The sequence below is a fragment of the Rhinatrema bivittatum genome, chromosome 3 (assembly GCF_901001135.1).
Source record: "Rhinatrema bivittatum chromosome 3, aRhiBiv1.1, whole genome shotgun sequence".
Classification (NCBI taxonomy): domain Eukaryota; kingdom Metazoa; phylum Chordata; class Amphibia; order Gymnophiona; family Rhinatrematidae; genus Rhinatrema; species Rhinatrema bivittatum.
In genome coordinates this window covers 537221234-537243513 of record NC_042617.1, presented here as the reverse complement: position 1 = coordinate 537243513, position 22280 = coordinate 537221234, and the positions used below count along the sequence as shown (strand labels likewise).

General features: G+C 43.2%; 1 protein-coding gene across 1 annotated transcript in view; it reads left to right on the top strand.

The window, feature by feature from the left end:
• Positions 1-22280, top strand: part of IFT172 (intraflagellar transport 172) — a 649332-nt gene that overhangs the window by 186048 nt on the left and 441004 nt on the right. The window contains exon 21 of the mRNA XM_029596359.1: positions 10552-10629. Within this exon, the coding sequence (XP_029452219.1) occupies positions 10552-10629 (78 nt within the window). The remainder of the gene's footprint in view (positions 1-10551; positions 10630-22280) is intronic.

Below are 22280 nucleotides of genomic sequence, written 5' to 3'. Positions count from 1 at the left end.
TTCTGCTTCTGCTAGTAATGAAGACTGTCTTGAAGCTCCAGCAGGAGAAGGAGACCATGATCCTGGTGGCTCCCTATTGGCCAAGACAGGTCTGGTTCCTGCTCTTGCGGTACCTGTCAATCAGAGATCCGAGCAGTCTGGAGACCTTCCCTGATCTGATTACACAGGATTGGGGCAGGCTGCGCCATCTGAACCTCAGGTCGTTAGCTTTGATGGCCTGGATGTTGAAAAGCTGGTCCTGCGGTCCCTTGACCTCTCTGTTGACGCTGTCTCAGGTGCTGGTTGCTTCTAGGAAGCCTTCCACCAGGAAGTCTTAGCAACTGAAGTGGAAGAGGTTCTCTGTCTGGTGCGAGGGTCATGGCTTGGATCCATTCGCCTGTCCCACTCCGAAGCTGCTGGACTATTTGTGGCATCTGTCGGAGGCGGGGTTGAAGACCAATTCAGTCAGTGCTTATCAACAGTGTGTTGCTGGTACGCCCATCTCTGTGCAGCCTATAGTAGGACATTTTATGCAGGGTCTGCTTCAGCTGAAGCCTCCCCTCTGGCCTCCCATTATGTCCTGGGGCCTCAACGTGGTATTGGCATGGCTCATGTGAGGTCCTTTCGAGTCTCTGCTCTCCTGCGATCTGACGTTCCCCACCCTAAGTCTGAAGAGAAACAATGGCTTCATGGTACACTACAGTATCTATGAACTTAACTGTTTTCAGATCATCCTGTCTTTTTAATTGTCAGTAAGCTGAACTATAATCCTATTAACACTCTTTTCATATCCTGTCCTGATTTACTCAGTGCCTTTTCTTTGTTCTTTATCCTTTCCTCCCACCTCTTGTACTACACTTCAAGCATCTTATGACATGGACTCTGTCCTTGAAAACTCATGCCTCAATAAATTGGTTAGTCTATGAGATGCCATTCGCCTCTTGTCATTGTTGCAACTGTGTGGCCCATATGTTATGGTTTGAGGAGGATCCTTCTTCCAATTTTTGAATGAAGATCTTTTGGCCAAAATAGCCTCTTTCATCTCACCTTTTAACCATGCCGGTAATTGTTTTGCCTTCCTTCCACCTTTCGTAATGCATGGAATACATCTGGTCTGTGCTTCTAGGATGGTATTTTTAAACAATGTCCACACCTGTTACACATTTTTAACCTTTGTGGCTGCACCTTTAAATTTTTTTCTAACTATTTTTCTTATTTTCTTAAAGTTTCCCTTTTGAAACTTTAGCACTAGAGCCGTGGATTTACATACTGTCCCCCTTCCAGTCATTAATTCAAATTTGATCATATTATGATCACTATTGCCAAGTGGCCCCACCACCGCTTCCTCTCTTACCAAATCCTGCGCTCCATTGAGAATTAGATCTAAAATTGCTCCCTCTCTCGTCTGTTCCTGAACCAGTTGCTCCTTAAAACTGTCTTTTATTCCATCCAGGAACTTTATCTCTCTAGTATGCCCTGATGTTTCATTTACCCAGTCAATACTGGGGTAATTGAAATCTAATCACAGTAGAGTTGAGATTTGTCCAGAAACGTACAAAATCAACAAATAGACAGAGAACTCAATACAAGTCTAAATGAAGGTGTCAGCAAGCCAGATGTTGTATCTGCAAAGCCAAAACAACCGGTCTTTTCAATCATTCACCTTCATTAAAACGTGTAGTTCAAAAAAAAGCTAAAACATGTGAATAAGTAGTGTTTTAAAGTCAATTTTTTATATATGTGTTTCTTTGTGCAAGTAAAATCCACAAAAAAAGATGACAACAGTCATTAAAGCGAATATTTTTCAAAATAGCCCAACATGGCCGATGTTTCGCAAACAAAATGCTTCATCAGGGGCAATATGAACATCTTAATCCAAACACAACTGTTGCCTAAAAATATAACATTTCATAGATGAGTAAGAAGTCCTTAAACAAAAAATATTTGAGCTGAAATACTTATCTTGCAACTGGCTACCATTTAGAGAAGGAATCAGCGTCTCAACCGTCATCAAACAGGAAGTGGAGAACCCAAAGCTGACAAGGGCGTCCCTTTTATATGTGCTGGATGTAAAACGAAAGACGTCATCAGGATACCCCTATAGTGAAAACAAAAGTGTAAATAAAAAATTCCTTAACCAAGAAAAACATTTAAGTTCAAATCAACATTGAGGCCATGTGGTGATACAGTTTGAAGGCAGTATATCCAACGCTGTTCAAGTCTCAATAGTTCAACTCCCAATTCCTACCGCGTCAGTGTTCAGTAAGATGGTCAATGACACAAAAACATAGATCTTCAAAAAGATGGTTGAATTCAATGCAATGAGACACCAAAGGTTCATCTAACGGGGCATGTTTGATATTGAACTGATGTTCAATCATTCGAGTTTTAACAACCGCTTGGTTTTCCCAATATATGGTAGATGACAAGGGCACTGAACCAAATAAATAACCATAGTTGACAAGCATGTGATGTTGAACTGGAGCCGAATGGTTGATCCCAATCCAACTTGCAGGGAGCCCACAACAGTCATCGAAACTGAAAGCGCCACCAAATTGCTCCTCTCTGTCATTGCAATATAATTTATACCCCGGTATAGCACTATCCCATTGGTTATCCTCTTTCCATCATTTCTCTGAGATGCCAATTAAGACTATGTCATCATTCACTGCAATACACTCTAATTCTCCCATCTTACTTCTTAGACTTCTGGCATTAGCATACAAACATTTCAAAGTGTGTTTTTTGTTTGTATTTACATTCTGCTTTTCAGTTGACAGGGATAAAGTGGAATCTTTTAGCTCAGCTGAGTTTTTAATTATAGGCACTTGGACTACTTTTATTATTAGTGGAACCTCTCTGTTGGGATGCCGTAACTCTAATGCTTCATTAGTATCCTTTGAAGATATCTCCCTCCGAACCATGCATTTCTGAGCGACTGTCGGCTTTCCTCTTTGTTCTAGTTTAAAAGCTGCTCTATCTCCTTTGTAAAGGTTAGCGCCAGCTGCCTGGTTCCACCCTGGTTAAGGTGGCACCCATCCCTTCAGAAAAGGCTCTCCCTTCCCCAAAAGGTTCTCCAGTTCCTTAGAAAACTGAATCCCTCTTCCTTGCAGCATCATCTCATCCAGGCAACAAGACTCTGCAGCTCTGCCTGCCTCTGGGGGCTTGCGTGAGGAACAGGGAACATTTCAGAGAATGCTACCCTGGAGGTTCTGGATTTCAGCTTTCTACCTAAGAGCCTAAATTTGGCTTCCAGAACCTCCCTCCCACATTTTCCTATGTCATTGGTGCCCATTTGTACCACGAAAGCAAGCTCCTCCCCAGCACTGTCTCAAATCCTATCTTGGTGACGCATGAGGTCCGCCACTTTCGCACCAGGTAGGTATGTTACCAGGTGATCTTCACACCCACCACCCACCCAACTGTTTACATTCCTAATAACCAAATCACCTACTATGATGGCGGACCTGACCCTTTCCTCCTTGGCAGAAGCTCTGAGAGACACATCCTCGGTGCGAGAGGACAATGCACCATCTGGAGAGCAGGGCCTTACTTACAGGATCATTTCCTGCTGCACCAGATTGATGCTCTCCAATCATGAGTACTTCCTCCTCCAAGGCAGCACCAGGGATGCCAGATTGAAGTTGGGATTTGGCTACTATGTCACTGAAGGTCTCATCTATATACCTCTCTGCTTCAGCTCCTCCAGGTCTGCCACTCTAGCCTCCAGAGATCTGACTCATCCTCTGAGAGACAGGAGCTCTTTGCATCGGATGCACACGTACAATTTCTCTGGTGGGTAAGAAATCATTCATGTGACACTTGATGCAAAAGACTGGGAAGCCCCCCTCTTGCTGCTGGACTGCTGCCTTCATCTTAAATTTATTCAATTCCTAGTTAAGTTTAAGTTTGCTATGGGTGTAGGATTGCATAAAATTAGGGTCCTTTAAATGTATTAGTGTATTCACTATATATCTGGTAGTAAGGGAATGATCAAACTCTTGATAAGGTATGGGGAATTTCTGAGTTTCAGTTGAAAGGCAGATTTTTTATTTTTTTTTTTGTTTTAAGTGTGAAAGTGACACCTGCCTATAAATTAAAGAATGAGCTTGGGATGGGTGGGAGTGGGGTGGAAGGGTTGAGAAATACAAACACACAAACTTCTGTTTGTTGCCTGATTTTCTGAATACTATTTAAAACAAAACACACAAACTTCTTTTTGTTGCCTGACTTTCTGACTACCTATTTAAAACAAAACACACAAACACACTAAATAATAAACCCTAATAGTTTACTTCTCCCCGAAACTTTTAAGTTTTAAAAATTTCTCCAAACAGTACTTTCTGATTCTTTCCAGCCACAAGTAAAGTGATCCTCTCCTCTCAGTGCTCCCACTGAGAACCTCATAGGTTGGCGATTGTGCCCCACTCTCGTCTGGAGATGGGGGAGTATCCAGAATTGCACCAATTCTGTTGAGCAGTGTGCTCTCCCCCCTCCTCAGGGATGAGAGGTCTGACTTTTGGCTTTTGAGGGATGCCCTTAGATAGGTTCCCTCTCTATGCCTTGTTTTCTGCTTATGGAAGGGGTTGTTTTTCACACCCCATTCTCCGGGTTGGCTTAGCCTCTGAGTGGCAGTTACCCTCTGTTCTCACATGGGATCCGAAGGCTGTCTATTGGGAGCTCTCGCTCCACCGTTGCACTGAGATGCCTTGTGATGGATGATGAGCTACCCAGATGGAAACTCCCTCGTAGAGCAATCTGCTCCCCAGTAGCAGATGTGGCTTCCTCTCACTGGGTGGAGTGCCTCTTGAAATACCTGCTGAGCGCAATGTACATAGTTTCACTTCATGCCTTTCCTACTCATCTGTGTTGAATTTGGGTAGCACTCTACCTCTGGGGGGAAGTTTCTCCTTCATTTCTTGACTGACCTGTTGGCTTTCCGACAGCTTGCTATATCTATGGCAGCTTGGATTGGGGGAGAGGATCTTACAAAAGCTGCTCCACACCCATGTTGCAGTCACTTAAGGATTCTTATTTCCTCTTTCAACGTGACCCTGTCAGTAGATGCATTTGTTGGCTGAAAAGACAGTCCCTATCTATGCAGATATTTCCGCTTATGTGCTATGATGTCTCAAGCCATAGGTTTGATACCTAAACTCAGTTGATGGGCAGTCTGCTCTGCTGATCAGACTGCTCCTTCTCTGGTACACTCAACGGTTCCTAGATTGAGGGACTACCTCTTTCAGCATTCCTGTTTTCGCTCTCAGCAGTGAGGTTTACGGGCTTCTTCAGGTTGCTCTCACCCTGATGGAGGCTAGGACTCTCTCAGTATATGTAGCCTATGTTTACTGAGGGTAGATGAGCCCTGTGGGGCTGTGTTTGCCTCAGAGGCAATTACCTGCTGGGATTGGCAGGAGGTTTGTATGGTTGGGAAGACTCCCAATTGTATTTTCTACAACCTGGAGGCTGCTTCCTTGTGGTGTTCATTTCTTCTAACTTTGTCAGTCAGTCTAGGAAGAAGCCAGGGGGCGCATGGGAGTGGTTGTCACACATATCTTCATAGAAGGTTATGCGATCGTTTCCCTGCTTGGGCCAGATTCCTGGTCGAGTTGATTCCCTTTTGTTTGGCTCCTACGATATTAAAGTACATTATTTAGCTAAGCTTCAGTCGCAGCTAATTGCCCTACTTAGCATCTTGGCATAGGGCTCCCAGTGGAGGAGTTAGCCCTTCATGCCTTAGCATTTTGGTTTTTTATCTCATCTGATCTTGTATTTGTAGTAGTTCGGAAAGTGCAATCTTCTGCAGACCAGGGTGCTTCTTGCTGCTTCTTCTTCTCCAGGCACACATTTGGTTTCCATGCTCACTGTTCCTTTTGGACGTACTTTGGGGGGTGTTCTGCATGTCCAATCTGTTTTGTTGCTCGGTTGATAATGAACTGTAGTATTCTTTCTGCTGGGCTCTCTTGGCCCATCTGATGTTCGGTTGGGCTTGTGACACCAAAGACTAAAAAAAACTCCCAAAATTTGTGGTCTTAATCCAAGAGCTTTTTTCTCTTGTACTTGGTCATTTATCCCTTTGCCTGTTCACTGTTCGGAAGCTCTGACTGTATTGATTTTTGTGGCGTTCAGTGGGCTTCTCGCCCCGGGCTCGCATTAGGCCCCTGCCTTTGGATATGTATCAGGATTTCTGTCTCTTTCTGTCATACCAGTTTGTTTGCATTGATAACCCCAATTTCTTTGCCTCCTTGATCCCTTATAGGTCAGCTGCCTCAACAAAAAAAAGGGGGAGGGGGAAGGGTGGTGCTTCTGCACTGAAGGGTTTCCCCAATTTTTCTGTTTTTGGCAGGCTCTAGATTGGGATTCACGTATGTTTGAGACCTGCCATTCTGCTTGTCCTCAGAGAACGAGTTGTTTACTTGTAACAGGTGTTCTCCAAGGACAGCAGGATGTCAGTCCTCAAAATAACCTCCTGCCTCCCCTAGAAGTTTTTTTTTTCCATGTAACTGCTATATCATGGACTGAGGAACTCTGCCTGAGAGACAGGGAGGTGGCTACAGCTGTACATGTTCAATATAGCATGCTGAAAGCTCTAGAATCTTTGAGGTCAAAGTTCCATGTCGGGCTCCAACAGAACGTTTTAAGCTAGAACATACATGGTTTGATCACAGAAACTGCTTGTAATAAGTTAGTTTTCTGTTTTTCAGTTTTCAGTTTACTGTTAAATGTAATAGGTTGTTGTAATTGTAAACCGGAGTGAAGGCTGCTAGCTATACCTCGGTATAAAAAAACTCTTAAATAAATAAATAAAATAAAATAAATATCACACACGGGAGGACTGACATCCTGCTGTCCTCAGAGAATACCTGTTACAGATAAGCAACTCTGCTTTCCATAGCTTCTCAATCCTTTGCTTCTCTGCTGAGACTTCCCATAAAGATATGAGTTATACTGCACATTGTAAAAGTGGTTTTGTATTAATGTAGACACCTTCTCTTGGAACTGCATTGATACTACCAACTTAAACTTTTTGAAAGGGAAAAAAGTATTGTTTGGCTTTGACCTGGCATCTGCCCAGTGGGGGAGGCTAGTGCCCTGCATGTTGAACCACAGAGTGACTTAAGCTGATGCAGTCTCAAACCATTGTTATCCTGGCCCTGAGAATATGGATTGGTCCTCAAAGGTTCAACAAGGGGATGCTGGGAAAGCCCCAACATTATGGCAGCTTGAGGGTTGAAGGTTAAATCATGGAAAATGCACAATGAAGCTCTGCTACATCAAGGTGTGCTCTGACTTTGAAATGAAATACGATACTTGTGAAGCAACCTGGTATGATTCAATTCACAGTGAGTCTTAGTTCAACATTTAAGCTGAAGGTGAAATGATCCTGTGCATTGTGCATATCAGTGAATAAAAATCCCTGGCATTGAATTACTAAGGAGAACTGATTTGGGGCCTAATCTGACACATTTATTTATTTATTTATTTTTGGGTTTTTATATACCGATCTTCTTGCAGTGGATACAAATCAAACCAGTTTACAGTGAAACAATTAAACTTGCCTGAGAGCATTACATAGAACCTAGAACAAATAAAAAACTTTAAGTAACATGGTATTGAAGTAAACTTCTTATACTAGCTGCCTTGCAAAAAGCCATTAAAGTTAAAGTTAACATGCAGTTGAATGTATCGAATGAATTTGGGCTAGAATGCAGGGGGAGGACGGCGGAGGGAAGGACAAGAGGGAGGGAGGGTAAGAAAACAAAGGATCCAAATTGAATGGTGGATTTAAGGGCAGGTTTGAGAGCAGATTGATAACCTGCAAAAGCAAATCATAGTTGCCAAGGGAAGTAATTGTGAGCAATAGCGAAAGTGTATTGCTAGCAGGCGGGATCAGGGAAACGCTAGGCTGAATAACCATGTTTTCAGTTTTTTCTTGAAGGAATGCGGGCAGGGGTCTTGTCTGAGGTCTGGTGGGAGGGTGTTCCAATGGGTAGGACCTGCAGTGGAAAGTGCCCTATTCCTTAGCGAGGTTTTGACTTGAGGGACAAAGAGGGTGCCTTGGTATGCTTTTCTAATCGGTCTTGTGGAGTTGTTGGTGCGCATCTGAAAGGTAAGATCAATTGGGCCTATGTTGTGTAAGGATTTGTGCATGATGGTCAGAACTTTGTAGAGAACTCTGTATTTGATCGGAAGCCAGTGGAGGTTGTAGAGGATGGGCATGATGTGGTCTCTCTTATTAGAATTAGTCAAGATCCTGGCCGCTGAATTCTGTAACATCTGTAAAGGCTTAGTGGTGGTAGCTGGTAGACCGAGCAGCAAAGAGTTACAGTAGTCAACTTTGGTAAGGATGATAGATTGTAGAATAAGGCGGAAATCATGTGAGTGCAGAAGGGGTTTTAGCTTTTTCAGAACTTGTAATTTGAAAAAGCACTCTTTAGTCGTGTTGTTTACAAATCTTTTGAGGTTCAGCTGATTGTCCAGGAGCACGCCTAGATCTCTTACGTAAGACGTGTTTTGGAGGTTGTCTAGGATAGTTGAAGGGAGGTTGGGGAGAGAGTTAAAGTCTTTTTGTGGTTGACCCGGTTTAAGGGAGGCTGTCTCTCTAGGAATGGGATTGTCTTCCTGGGAGATAATGAGGTAATCAGTCTTGTCTTTGTTGATGACTAAGTTAAGTTTAGTGAGGAGTGAACTGATTTCCTGAAAGCAAGTCTCCCAGAAAATTAAAGAATTTTGTAGGGACTTCTTAATCGGGATGAGAATTTAAACGTCATCCGCGTTTATAAGATGTTTGATTTTCAGCTTAGAAAGGAGGATGCATATAAGTATAAAAATCTGTACCATATCATACCATATATTTCTATATCATATATGTATGCAAACTGTTCTGTATCATACTATTTATATAACTCCTGCCTCTGACATTGCTGAAATCATAGATATATTTAAGTATCTAATGTTAAATTAAAAAGAAGAGTTCATTTTGATCCAACATTAGCTAACAATAATTCTCAGTGACTCTGTCTTAAACATATTTTTTTACAATTAATTTTTTAAAATCTGAATATCAACTTGTGTGATAAGAATATAGTACATTTAAGGAAATTTGGTTGCATGAATATATGTTAGTATTTTAAAGATTGAAGGCACTTAGATTTTCCATTTTCCTCACAGTGTCCTGAACTTTCTCTGTATTGATGAATCCCTTGTAACAGATCATTTTATTTTTCATATGGTTTGTGTCATGCACCAAATTGGCTTTTTTTTGCTGGAGCAGTGTGTTCATGATGTTTCATTAACAATATTGCTAAGTGTGTATTATGTAGTCAAAACAGGACCTTAACAGTGCATTAACTTTGTTATATGTGTACAATATAGGACCAATGAAGGGCATTTATTCATGCTTTCTAGCTGAAGAAACTTTTAAAACAAACATAAAGAGGAGAAGAGATTAAATCATCAATAATAGGCTTAATTTAAAAGCTTTCATAAACCAAACTACTAAAGACTGCTTTCATAAACTGCATGTTCTAAAAAGAATAAGACCACTGTTCCACAACCATGACTACAGGACTATCCTACAAGCAATAATCTTCTCCAAGTTAGACTATTGCAATTCTTTATTATTAGGTACCCCATCAGCACACACCAAACCGCTACAAATGGTTCAAAATACTGCAGCCAGAATCCTAACTAATACAAAGAGAAGAGAGCACATTTCCCCAATCCTTAAAGAATTACACTGGCTACCAATTCATTTCAGAATTCTTTATAAGTCAATCACCATAATCTACAAATCCATCCAACAAATCGCTCCTCTCAACCTACAAATCCCTTTCATAAAGCATACTTCCTCCAGACCCATAAGAGAGTACTACAAAGAGTCTCTGCAAGTACCGCCTTCCAAAACTTCCCTCCACATAACTTACAGAGATAGGGCTTTCTCCACAGCAGGACCCACGCTTTGGAACTCCATACCAACGGAACTTAGACAGGAACCCTGCTTACTGACATTCAGAAAAAGACTTAAAACATGGCTTTTCAAACAAGCCTTCCCAGACGCAGATTAAAAACTATTCTATCCGATATTCAACCTCCAATCAACATCTTTTATTATTATAACCATCCTGGTATCCTACCCCTAAGCATTATAATCATCCAGAATCTTCATTACTTATGATTTCGTCTTTATTGTTAAACTACATACTTGTACTGAACAATTCATTGTAAATCTCAAACATCCATTTTTGGAAATTCCTCCATTCTACAGGTTTATACACTTTGTTAAAGTTTCTATCTTGTCTTCTTCTTGCTCCTAGTTGTACGTCTCCTTGTTTATTGTAACTGCATCTATATTATTTATAGTTCATATTATTTCGTTCTCTGTTCCGGTTATCACCCATTGTTTATTGTAAACCGGCTTGATGTGATATTATCACGAATGCCGGTATAGAAAAAATTAAAATAAATAAATAAAATAAATATTCAATTTTTTCCCCCACTGGGAGTGTTATGCAAGGATATTGTTTTAATACTCTCATGTAACGAGATTCTTGTTTTCATTGTTAAATGCAGAACGCTGTTGTTGAGGCCATGGAGATGTACCAGGAGCTCCACATGTGGGATGAGTGTATTGCCGTTGCAGAAGCCAAGGTACTACAAAATTGTTTTGATACTTTGCAAGTATTCTTTTTTTTTCTTTCCATTTTTTTTATGTGGGCTATACTATGAGAGGTAACTGCAACAAGAGGTTTTCAATCATCATGGTGGAAGTTTCAATAGCCCACCCATATTACAAGGCATGTACCCTGCAGCTAATTTTCAAAGGGAAAGGTAGTTTCTCTTTGAAAATTAGCTTCGTTCCTGTTTTTTTGTGCAGATGGCCAACTGGGGGCAAAATAGTGCAAGTACACTTGAAAATGAAATATACATATTCTATTTTACTTTCCTGACCTAAACGCACCCATACCTGACCAAAACTATTCATGCTGTGGAAGCCTCTATGTGCTTTTAATCAGGCAGGAGAGGGCAATTTCCAGCTAGGTCAGTTTATCCAGGTAAATGACTTTGAAAATTGTCATTTGTCATTTGAAACAGGGACCCCTGTGATGTGAGGTATGTGTGTATATGATTGAGAATGTACATGTGAGAGAGCAAAGGAGCACGTGTGTGTATATGATTGAGCATGTATGTATGAGAGAGAGCAAAGGAGCACGTGTGTTCTCCCAGGACAAGCAGGATGGTAGTCTTCACATGTGGGTGACATCACTGGACGGAACCCTATCATGGAAAACTTTTCTGTCAAAGTTTCTAAAACTTTTGACTGGCACGCTGAGCATGCCTAGCATGCCATAATCCCTGTAGCCACAGGGGTCTCACTTCAGTCTCTTTTTTACTGCGCTGCAGTTTGCCTCGCGATTAGGAGCTCTGTGAGAATTCTCTCACGCAATTTTCCTCACAGAAAAAACTTGAAGATTACTTCATTAAAACGTTCCCTCATAGGGGGTCTCCCATTGCGATATTGTTTTTCATCGCTTGCTAAGTAAAGTTCACTGTCCCAGGTTGGTTCCTGCCCCTACTTTTTTCGGTGTCCGCATACCATTGACAGTTTTTGGGCCTCAACCTCTGCCATCATGGCAACAGTTTTCCGAAAATGTCCGGAATGTCCCCATACCATGTCAATTACCACATGATGTCTGTATGCTGTGCCTCGGCTCATCACACAACGTTTCTCACTGCCCAAGATGTGCCCAGATGACTCCAAAGGGTAGGTGGGCTCGCCTCAACAAGATGGAGACCCTGTTTAAAATCAAGCTGACTCCATCGACGTCCACCCAATCGTCACTGGCAGGAGCATCGAAGAAATTAGTCATCAAACCTTGCTGGGAGCACCCAGGCAGCGGTGACCGTCTGTCACCAACTCCGTCTAAGGCATCTGTATCATCTTCCTCGGTGCTGGAGAAAGACCGGACCGAGCACCGAGGGAAGCACCGACACCAGCACCGTCGCGAGTCTTCTCCCGGTGCTGGCAACGGCCTCGATGGCTATTGAGCCGCTTGCGAAGAGAACATGGGTAGAGGAGCCTTTAACACCCTCTCCAACCGAAAAACCATACCGACACAGACACCGGAGCCATCGATATTTACACCGTTGCTAACCAGACTGTATGCACTCATTGGTGCCCTTCCGACACAGCCCGGGCCACCGATGCCGAAGCAACCCGCAAAGTCTCGATTCCCATTCCGGGATCCTCAGAGGTTGAAGGCAGACTCCAGTCCCCTTTCAACACCAATTCCACCGATGCCAGAACCGATGAGTGGTCCATCAGGGCTCTCGGGACCGAGATGCCCACGTTTCCCCTTGATGTGTTCGGTGCCGCTGAAACTCACACAGATGCCACCGCATCTTCCATCAAGGCCATCGAAGGATCCATAGGTGCTAACATGTCCAACAGTACCAACCTTCTTCCCTCCCTCAGGATCTCGACTAGAGACCTTTTCTGACACATGGGAAGATGTTGACACCGACACATCCACGGAGGACATCTTATCAGAACCATCTCCTCCAGAAGAAAGGAGAACATCTCCCCCAAAAGATCTCTCCTTCTCTAATTTTGTAAGGGAGATGTCAGAGACAATCCCCTTTGACCTGATTACAGAGGAGGACACACGCCACAAAACATTGGAAGTTCTCCAATTTGTTGATGCTCTGAAAGAAGTTATGGCTATCCCTATCCACAAACTGCTAGTGGATCTCCAGCATCGTCTCTGGGAGCATCCTTGTACTGTCCAGCCAGTGAATAAGAGGACAGATGCAACTTATCTGGTCCAACATATTCCTGGATTCCAAAAGCCACAACTCCCCATCAGTCGGTGGTGGTTGAGTCTGCACAGAAGAAGGCCAGAAGAGTGTGACCTCACTCTTCAACACCTCCTGGCAAAGACCAAAAATTCCTTGATATTTTGGGTCGCAAGATGTTTCAGGGCTCTATGCTAGTGTCACACATAGCTGCATACCAACTTTACATGACACAGTATCAAATGAATCTCTGGAAGCAGGTTCAGGAAATAGCCGACTCACTTCCCCAACAACAGCAAGATAGCCTCAACACCATACTACAAAAAGTCCTTGAGGCTGGGAAACATGAGGTTCGTGCTGGTTATGACTCCTTTGAAACAGCTTCTCGCTTGTCTGCCACGGGAATCAGCGCCAGGAGGTGGGTCTGGCTGAAAGCATCTGACTTGAGACCTGAAGTCCAAGACAAACTTGCCGATTTGCCATGTACCGGTGAAAACCTATTTGGAGACAAGATGCAAGATGCAACAGCTCAACTAAAAGACCACAATGAGACCCTGCGGCAATTATCTACAGTTACTACCGAGGCCCCTTTATCTGCAAGGAGATCCACCAGAAGGGACCCTAGAAAACTCTTTTATCGTCCATGCAGATACTACCCACCTACATCTTGCATGAGGCCAACCAGGCCGTCTCAGAGAGCATATCCTCGACAGCTTCAGACATCCAGACCTCAGCCACCACCACAAACAGGCCAAGCCTCTGGATTTTAATATCTATCCAGAGAACAGCAGCCACTCCACAAATCCAGATCCGGATTTGCCAGTAGGAGGTCGAATTCACCACTTCATAACCAACTGGCTCAACATTACCACAGACCAATGGGTTATATCCTTCATAACCCAGGGATACCATCTAAACTTCCTCATGGTACCCCCAACTCACCACCCAATCCTCTGTGGATGCAAAAAGATCACACAAGTCTTCTAGAGTCAGAACTGTCCACCCTTCTGGGCGCCAGGGCTGTGGAGCCTGTTCCCCGGGCACAGCAGGGCAGAGGGTTCTACTCCCGCTATTTTCTCATTCCAAAGCAATCAGGTGGCCTCCGCCCCATCTTAGACCTCCGCAATCTCAACAAATTTCTATGAAAAGAAAAATTCAGGATGATGTCCTTGGGCACCATGCTTCCCCTTCTGCAAAAAGGAGATTGGCTCTGTTCTCTGGATCTTCAAGATGCTTACGCTCAATTTCCAATATTCCCACATCACCGCAAGTACCTGCGTTTTCTAGTGGGACATCAACACTTTCAGGACCAGGTCCTGCCTTTCGGACTTGCCTCGGCACCCCGTGTCATTTCTGTTATTTTATGGTTTTTAAGGTCTGACATTGAAGACATTATAACATGAATAAGATACGACTCTACTCAATTAATACTAAAGGTCTCAATGCCAATAGGAAGAGGCAGTTACTATATCATGATTTGCAGATATATCAAATGGTTATAGTTTTCCTACAAGAGACACATTTAAAGAAACGCTATGAACAATTACTATCCCCACCATCTTTCTCTCAAAAATTCTATGCTTCCAGCACAGTACAAGCCAAATATGTTGGAGTGGCCATTTTACTCTCCGACACTCTTGTTTGTGAGTACCTTTCCCATTTTGCAGACCTCCAGAGCTGAGTCTTAATATTGAAAATTAGAGTAGGAACAGATATATACACATTAGTGAATCTCTATGCTCTTAATAGCAACCAAACACCTTTTTTTCATAATCTTGGTGACACACTCAAAAAGCATGCTGAGGGTATCCCAATAATAGGAAGTGACTTTAACCAAACATTAAATCCACAATTAGATAACTCTCGACTACAGGCAACATTTTCGATAGGAATCAGGAGAGGATTGCGCTCTTTTCTAAATGATTGGAATCTAGTTGATATTTGGAGGCACTGTTACCCAACCTCTCGAGTTTATACCTTTTTCTCTGCGCCCCACAATACCTACTCATGTATTGATCTTATTTTAGTAGATAAACATTAGATAGTAGGGTATTAGGGACAGATATTGGCAATATTTCCTGGTATGATCACGCTCCCACATGGCTAGATTGGCTTTTACTAGACAATGACTAGACAAAGTGTTGGCGATTAAATGAACACTCGCTTCAAGATAAATTATTTTGTAATTTCTTGGGGGAGGGGCTTAAATAATATTTTCAATTTCACTCTAAAGTGGGACAGACCCCAGAGATTGTATGGGAGTGCTCCAAGGCGGTGGCAAGGGGCCTATCAATATTTCAGGCAGCAAAGTGTAAAAGAGAACGTGAACAAAGCAGAAATAAGTTAGATGTCGAAACCAAGCATCTTTCCAGATTACAAATGCAATCACCCACAAAACTAGTAGCTAACCGGCTACGATTAGCTAGGACGGAACAAACATCAAGCCCTGGATAACGTTTCCATAGCACATAGGCTTAATATAATTAAACCATCATACTTAGAAGGAGAAAATAAATCGAGGTGACAATTAGCACAGAAACTGAAAGCTCGCCAGGCTCAGAATACCATTGTCAAAGTTAAAACTGCACAGGGTGAATGCGTTTCTTGTACCTCTTCTATACAAAATTGTTTCACGGACTTTTATAGGAAGTTATATGCTGGGAATAAAATCATAACACTGAATACTGAATACTGTGGATCCTTAACTTTACCATCTCTTACCAGAGACCAACAAACATTTCTTAATAGCCCTATAACTACACCCGCTATCAAAGATCTCAAGATGGGAAAGGCCCCCTGGCCTAGATGGCTTTACCAGTCTCTATTACAAATGCTTCTCTCACCTCCTGGTTACACCCTTAACTGAGATGTTTAATTACCTGTGAGAGGGAGGCTCCCTAGCTCCTAATTCAAATGTGGCGGCCATCACAGTCATAGCGAAACCGGGCCGGGATCCAACTATATGTGGCTCCTACAGGCCAATTTTTCTAATAAATCTTGATCTAAAAATTTTGGCCAGCATCTTAGCAGGATGCTTAAACACTATTTTACCAGTCATAGTTCATCATGACCAAGTGGGCTTTGTACCAAATTGCTCATTTATTTATTTTTATTTATTTATTTAAAATTTTTATATACCGACATTCATCCAGGATATCATATCGGTTCACATTGTAACATAAACTGGCGCCAGGCATGGCGCTTTACATTGAACGATTAAACATGCGAACAAGGTATTAAAAGGGGGTGGGAGATAACATGGGAAAGTTTGCATTAAATTATATTATAACAACGTTTGCAATTATATACATATGTACAATGGAAAATAAAGACTAAGAAGTGCAGGCAGGCTAGTGAGGGAGAAAGGGGAAGAGGAGAGAGGAGAGCTGAGAAGGAGGGAGGAGCGGGGGAAAGAAGTAGGAGGGGGGAAAGAGGGGAGGGGAGAGAGGGACAGTGAAGGGGAAAGTAGAGGGGAGAGTGGAAGGTGGAAATAATGGATAGGAAGAGAGAAAAATTAGGTGTATGCTTTAGCAAAGAGCCAGGTCTTAAGCTTCCGCTTGAAAGATTTGAGGCATTCCTCTTGCCGTAAGTCAACTGGCATTGTATTCCAGAGGGTCGGCCCGGCTATCGATAATGCACGGGCTCTCGTGGAAGTAAGTTTGTAGAGTTTAGGAGAAGGGATAGGCATGGTTGCAAGGTGTGCATGTCTGGTAGGCTTATTAGACTGGTGTAAATGGAAGGAATCATTGAACCAGTTCATTTCAGGGTTGTATAAGGCCTTATGGATTAGAGAGAGCGCCTTATATTGTATGCGGGAAGCTATTGGAAGCCAATGTAAATCTTTTAGAACAGGGGTAATATGGTCATGTTTACGTAAGTTGGTCAAGATCCGGGCTGTGGTGTTTTGCAGAATTTGAATGGGATGGATGGCATTGTTGGGTAGGCCGAGAAGTAGGGAATTGCAGTAGTCAGTCTTGGCGAAGATTGTAGTTTGAAGCACTGTACGGAAATCGGGGGGATGTAGTAGGGGTTTGAGTTTTTTTAGTGTGTGGAATTTAAAGAAGCCGTCTTTGAGTATGTTATTGATGAATTTCTTAAGTGTGACATGACCATCAAGGATGATTCCCAGATCACGGACTTGTTGGGCAAATTGGAACTGCGTAATAGGGGGGAGGATTGGTTGGTTTTGGGGTGAGATGAGCATGATTTCAGTTTTCGTGGTATTAAGGGCAAGGTGGATGGAAGATAGGAGATTGTTAATGGAAAAGAGGGTTTCATTCCAGAAATCCATGGTTTTCGATAGAGAGTCAGTGATGGGTATGAGCAGCTGAACATCATCAGCGTATATGTAATGAGGGAGATTTAGACTGGAAAGGAAGTAACAGAGAGGTAGGATGTAAATATTGAATAGGGTTGAGGATAGGGAAGAACCCTGAGGGACACCTCGGTTGAGGGGGATAGCCTTGGATACGTGATTTCCTAATTGAATTTTGTAATCTCTGTTGCTGAGGTAGGAATTGAACCAGTTGTGGGCAACGCCTGTAATGCCAATTTCAGTCAACTGCTGTAGGAGAATAGGATGGCTGACGGTGTCAAAAGCGGAGGATATGTCAAGGAAGGCAAGAATGTATGATTGCCCTTTCTCAAATCCTTTGATAATGTGGTCTGTCAGGGAAAGTAAAAGAGTCTCAGTACTATGAGATTTCCGAAAACCGTATTGTGCGGGGGCAAGGATATGATTATCTTCAAGGTATTCTGTGAGTTGCTTGTTGACAGTTTTTTCAAGGAGTTTAGAAATGAATGGAAGATTTGATATAGGGCGATAATTAGCTGGATCAGAGGGGTCAAGTTTGGGCTTCTTTAGAATAGGTTTGACAATTGCCTGTTTCAGGGGGAGGGGTACCTGCCCAGAGTTAATGGACAGGTTAATGATTTTTGTTAAAGGTTTGGCAATGATGTTGGGTATTGTGAGGAGTTGTTTAGTGGGTATAGTGTCAGATGGGTGAGTGGACGGTTTGGCTTTCTTGATAAAGGTTTCTATTTCTAATGTTGAACTGCAGTCTAGGGAGGAGAGAACTTTAGTATAGTTACTGGTCTTTGTTTGATTGATGTCCAATTCGAAGTGGTTGCTGGGACCGGTAGAGGAGGAGAACTTGGATAGCAATTTATCTACTTTGGTTTGGAAGAACGTGGCAAGTTCTTCGCATTTGGATTTGGCTACTACATCAGGGATGTCGGGAGTAGTTGTCTTGGTGAGTGAATTCACGTAGTCGTATAGTACTTTAGGATTGTATTGGAATTGGTGTATTTTGTTGGCATAGAAGTCTCGCTTTGTCATGTTAAGTTTGTCACTATAGAGGTTTAGGGAGGATTTAAATTGTGCCAGGTGAGTATGTGAGGGATTCTTACGCCAGATCTTTTCAGATTTCCGAAGTTGTTGTTTAAGGTTTTTTAGCTCTTGGGAGTACCATGGTTTCTTACTCTTGTTGTTTTGCGGACAGACACGTTTAGATTGCAGGGGACAGGTGGTGTTAGCTATGCTGTTGGTAATGTCATGCCAGGAAGCAAGTGCTGTATCTGCATTGGTGAGCTCGAGGTGGTCAAGTTTGTTGTCGAGAGCTGATATAAGGTCATCTCTGGTGCAATTTTTTCTGTAATGAATGGTTTTGTATGTGTTGTCATGGCAGGAGGGTGTCTTAATGGAGAGAGAGGTTTTAATGAGGTGATGATCTGACCAGGGGATGGGTGTGTGAGAAGGGGGGTCAGTTTGTATGAGGGCATTGGTGAAGAGTAGGTCAAGGGTATGGCCCGCCTTGTGAGTAGGAAAATGGATAGATTGCTTATAGCCTAAAGCATTAATGATTCAAGAAAAGCATCACATGAAGGGGTGCGGGGGGAGCTATCAACATGCAAGTTGAAGTCTCCAAGTATGATGGCTGGAATGTCAATGGAATGTCAATTGCAGGATAATGCAATTGCGGATAATGTTCGCAAAGTTACAAATCTCCTTCGATGGGTACGAGAAAATAAAATACCAATGATATTGCTTTCAGTTGACACGGAGAAAGCATTCGATATGGTGCCTTGGCCCTTTTTATTCCAAACGCTAAAAAAGATGCAATTTGGACCTTTTTTTGTCAATTGGTTATGGAAATTGTGGGATAGATTTTGAAAGGGTTACGCACGTAACCCTTTAAAACCTACCCCTGTGCGCGCTGAGCCTATTTTGCATAGACTCGGTGGCGCGCACAAGCCCCGGGACACACGTATGTCCCGGGGCTTTGAAAAAGGGGCGGAGGTCCGGGGGCGGCCCTGAGTCCTCCGGCACAACGGCTGTGCCAGGGGTTGGTGTGGTGGCAGCGGGCCGGCAGGCGTAACTCCTGCAATAAAGGAAGGGGGGGGGATTTAGATAGGGCAGGGGGTGGGTTACATAGGGGAAGGGAGGGGAAGGTGGGGGGAGCGAAAGGAAAGTTCCCTCTGAGGCCGCTCCGATTTCCGTAACCAACTTACAAAAAAAGGTCCAAATTTCCGTAACCATCTGACAAAAAAAGTCCAAATTGCATCTTTTTTAGTGTTTGGTTGGTGCAGTTGGTGTAGCTGGGTTCAAAAAAGGTTTGGATAAGTTCTTGGAGGAGAAGTCCATTAACGGCTATTAATCAAGTTTACTTAGGGAATAGCCACTGCTATTATTTGCATCAGTAGCAAGGATCTTCTTAGTGTTTGGATAATTGCCAGGTTCTTGTGGCCTGGTGTGGCCTCTGTTGGAAACAGGATGCTGGGCTTGATGGACCCTTGGTCTGACCCAGCATGGCAATTTCTAAGGGCCAGTGCACCATATCGAATGCTTTCTCAGGGTCAACTGAAAGCAATATCAGTAGTATTTTATTTTCTCGTACCCACCGAAGGAGATTCGTAACTTTGCGAACATTATCCGCGGCTGAGCAACTTGGTACAAAGCCCACTTGGTCATGATGAACTATGACTGGTAAAATGGTTTTTAAGCATCCTGCTAAGATGCTGGCCAAAATTTTTAGATCAAGATTTATTAGAAAGATTGGCCTGTAGGAGCCACATATAGTTGGATCCCGGCCCGGAGCGGCCTCAGAGGGAACGGGGAAAGCCATCTGGCCTCCCCTAGGGCTCGGCGTGCGCAAGGTGCACAAGTGTGCACCCCCTTGCGCGCGCTGACCCTGGATTTAATAACATGCGCGTGGCAACGCTTGCATGTTATAAGATCGGGTGTACATTTGTGTGCGCCAGGTAGCGCGCACAAATGTACCCCGCGCGCGTAAGATTAAAAATCTGCCCCTATATGAATTCCCACAGGCTCGAGTAAAAGTCAATGGAGGTTATGGCGAATGCTTTCCCATTGAAAGAGGCACTAAACAAAATTGCCCACTGTCACCCATCTATTTGCTTTGTTTTTATTTTATATGTTTTATTTATTTATTTGCTTTTATATACTGACATTCGTTGGCGTACATCACATCGGTTCACATAACAACAATTGGAATAGTATGACAAGGGTCATACTATTTTACATTTAACAAAAACTGGTTGGAACTAAGTATACAATGTAACAAAAATTTTGCATTTAACAAAAATTGGTTGGAACTAAGTATACAATGTAATAAAAATTTAGGGAACGAGCTTTAAATAAACGAGTGGTGAAGAGTCTTGAGGGGGCACATGTATCCGGTATAAACATTTGAGCAGGGGAGACGGAGGGTGTTAAAGGGGGGGTGGGTTAGGTGGGGTGTTGGTAGGCATTTAGGTATAACCAGGTTTTTAATTTCTTTTTGAAAGAGTGGAGGGAGGGTTCCAGTCTGAGATGGGGGGGAAGCTTGTTCCAGAGGGTGGGGCCCGCTACAGAGAAAGTGCGTTGTCTGGTGGAGGAGAGGTGTGCTAGTTTGGGGGGAGGGATGATAAGAAGGCCTGTGTTTTGAGATCGCAGATTTTTCTGGCTGTTGAGTAGTTGGGGAGGGTCGTTGGTCCACTTGATGTTTTGGTTGTTGATGGTTTTATGGAGTAAGGTGAGAATTTTGTATTGTGACCGGTGGGGTATGGGGAGCCAGTGGAGTTCTTTTAGTATAGGGGTGATGTGTGCTGAGCGGTTGATGTTTGTGAGTGATCTGGCTGCTGCGTTTTGTAGCAGTTGGAGGGGTTTTAATGTGGAGGGAGTTACAGTAGTCTAGCTTGGAAAGTATGAGGGATTGTAGCACTGTACGGTAATCATGGTGCAAGAGAAGAGGTTTGAGTTTTTTTAGGACTTGTAGCTTGAAGAAGCCCTCTTTGATTGTCCTGCTGATGTGTTTTTTCATATTGAGATCCGAGTCAAGGGTGAAGCCAAGATTTCTGACCTCATTGGTGAGGGGGGTGTGTGGTTGGCTCAAGGAGAGGTCACTGTCGGTTCTAGTAGAGGGTTTGTTAGTTATGTGTAGTATTTCAGTTTTTTTGTCGTTGAGGCAGAGGGAGATCTGTGAGAGGAGGTTCTTTATTTGGGTGGCAAGGGTGTTCCCAGACTGCGATGGTGTTGGTTAAGCTTTCTTTGATGGGGAGGAGAATCTGGAAGTCATCTGCGTAGATGTAGAAAACGAGGTTCAGGCTGGTGAGGAATTTACAAAGTGGGAGCATGTATATATTGAACAGGGTTCATGAGAGGGAGGAACCTTGGGGAACTCCGTGAGGAAGTGGGTATTGGTCTGATTCGCAGCTGTTAAGTTGAACTTTGTAGGATCGGTTGGAGAGGTAAGATTGAAACCAGTTGAGGGTGTTTTCTCTTAGGCCGATCTCCTCCAGTCGTGTCATGAGAATGTCATGGTTTACGGTGTCAAAGGCGGCAGAGATGTCCAGTAGGATGAGTAAGTAGGAGCGACCGGCGTCTATGCCTCTCAGGGCTGTGTCTGTGAGAGATAATAGGAGGGTTTCGGTGCTTAGGGATTTTCGGAAGCCATGTTGGTTGTGGAACATGAGGTTGTGATTTTCTAGGTACTCTGAGAGTTGGAGGTTCACATGTTTCTCTATGATCTTGGATATGAAGGAGAGATTTGAGATAGGTCTATAGTTGGAGAGGTCGGAGGGGTTGAGCTGAGGTTTTTTGAGGATGGGTTTAATTATAGCACATTTCAGGGCTTCAGGGAAGATGCCTTGTTTGAGTGAGGAGATGTTCGAGTTGGAGATGATTTGGGGGATGAGTTTGAGAGTCTTGACTGGGATTGTGTCGATGGGGTGTGATGCTGGGTTTATTTTCTGGATGATCTTCTTTACTTCGGTAGAGGCGATGGGCTCGAAGTTGGACCAGATGATTGGTGTTTCGCTGGGTGGGGGTTGGTGATTCTTCTTTGTGGGGAGATTGGGAGGTATGAGATTGGAGATTTTCTCAGAGAAGAAGCGGGCAAGTTCATTGCAGGTCTTTGCAATGAACTTTTTTTCCGTAGAATTGACGCTTGGCTTTGTCAGTGTCTGTTCTGTAAATGTAGAGGAGTGTTCTGTATCTGTCGAGGTGG